Source organism: Austrofundulus limnaeus, unplaced genomic scaffold (assembly GCF_001266775.1).
Source record: "Austrofundulus limnaeus strain Quisiro unplaced genomic scaffold, Austrofundulus_limnaeus-1.0 Scaffold658, whole genome shotgun sequence".
In the NCBI taxonomy this organism is placed as follows: domain Eukaryota; kingdom Metazoa; phylum Chordata; class Actinopteri; order Cyprinodontiformes; family Rivulidae; genus Austrofundulus; species Austrofundulus limnaeus.
In genome coordinates, this window is record NW_013953060.1 from 25,434 (window position 1) to 26,968 (window position 1,535).

At 42.5% G+C, this 1,535-nt stretch overlaps 1 protein-coding gene across 1 annotated transcript in view; it reads right to left on the reverse strand.

Annotated features, from left to right (window-relative positions):
• The window catches only part of LOC106531619 (sulfotransferase family cytosolic 2B member 1), an 8,196-nt gene continuing 6,661 nt past the window's right edge, over positions 1–1,535 (reverse strand). Inside the window, exons 2-4 of the mRNA XM_014027526.1 lie at positions 527–735; positions 318–444; positions 1–146 (exon numbers count right to left, since the gene is read on the reverse strand). Coding sequence (XP_013882980.1) covers positions 40–146; positions 318–444; positions 527–735 — 443 coding nt within the window. The 3' untranslated portion in view covers positions 1–39. The remainder of the gene's footprint in view (positions 147–317; positions 445–526; positions 736–1,535) is intronic.

The following is a 1,535-nucleotide window of genomic DNA, read 5'->3' on the forward strand; positions in this document are numbered from 1 at the left end:
TCTAATTGAAACAAATAAAACACATTAATTTATAAAAACTCAGATATTCACCTGAACCATTTCTTCGTATGTGATGAACAAGATTCTGTCTCCCAGTTCGGCACGCTTCCAGCTCTTTATATGATCTGTCCATTTTCCAAACAGCACTGCAGACGAGAAAGACTGAATGAAAAAACTGCTCTTTGGTTGGTTAACACAGATTACCTCGGACATCAACAAAACTCTTATTTTTCAATAATATTTTCCCATGAAAGGAAATGAAGGTAATAAACGTTGATTCAGATTTGATTAAGATGCTGTTCTGAATAAATTCAGACCTCTGCCTTCTAGGAATTTTTCCATGAACTCATCAAATGTTCCTGGATCTTCAAGAAAAGAAGCCATCTGGTGGAAGTAGTATGAAGACACCAAGACATCCTTGGGGTTCCTCATGACGTAGATCACCTGTAGAGAACAGTGTGAAAATATAACATGACAATATCAGATAATAAAATGTAAGTCTCAGACAAAGTGTTCACTCAGCTACCTTGGCCTTGGAGGTATGGAAAGAAGGGGGCATGAGGTTATAGGTGAAATGTGACATCAGTCCACGTGGAGATGCCAACTGGTCCACAACCTGTGCCAGTCTTATTTCTTCCAGCCATGGGACTCGATCCCAGTTTGGAATTGTTTTGATCGGGGTCAGATCTCCTCCATTCAGCACCAGAGGGAGGATTTCCTGCATCCAGACTGAACCTGCAGAATTAAAGAAGAGTTTAATTAATAATTACAAAAAGTGCTGAAAGACCTGTGAGATGAATTTTAGGGGATTTGAAACACTGTAGGTCTCTTTCATCAAATATAAAGTCTGCAGAGAAATTTTATTTTTACTCAGCTACTGTTTAACATGTTAGTGTTGACATGTAAATATTCATCCATCCATCTTGTTCCACTTGTCCAGGGTTGGGTCACGGGGGACAGAAGCCTAAGCAGAGATCTCCCTCTCCCCAGCCACTTGGACCAGCTCTTCCGGGGGAATCCCAAGGCGTTCCCAGGCCAGTCAAGAAACATAGTCCATCCAACGTGTCCTGGGTCTTCCTCTAGGTCTCCTCCCAGTGGGACACGCCCAGAACACCACAACAGGGATGCATCCTAACCATATGCCTGAGCCACCTCAACTGGCTCCTCTTGATGTGGAGGAGCAGCGGCTCTACTCTGAGTCCCTCCCGGATGACTGAGCTTCTCACCCTATCTCTCAGGGAGAGTCCAGACACCCTGCGGAGGAAACTCATTTCAGCCGCTTATATCAGCGACCTTATTTTTTGGTCACTAGTAGTGACTCATTACCCAAAGCTTGTGACCATAGATGTGGGTTGTAATGTAGACCGACCAGTAAATCAAGAGCTTCGCCTTCTGGCTCAGCTCTCGCTTAACCGGATTGATACAGTGCCCACATTACTAAAGACACAGTACTAATTCGCCTAATGACCTAATGTGTCACTAATGAAAATAATTGAAAAGATTTTATTTTAGCTTATTTAATAAAAGATATATAT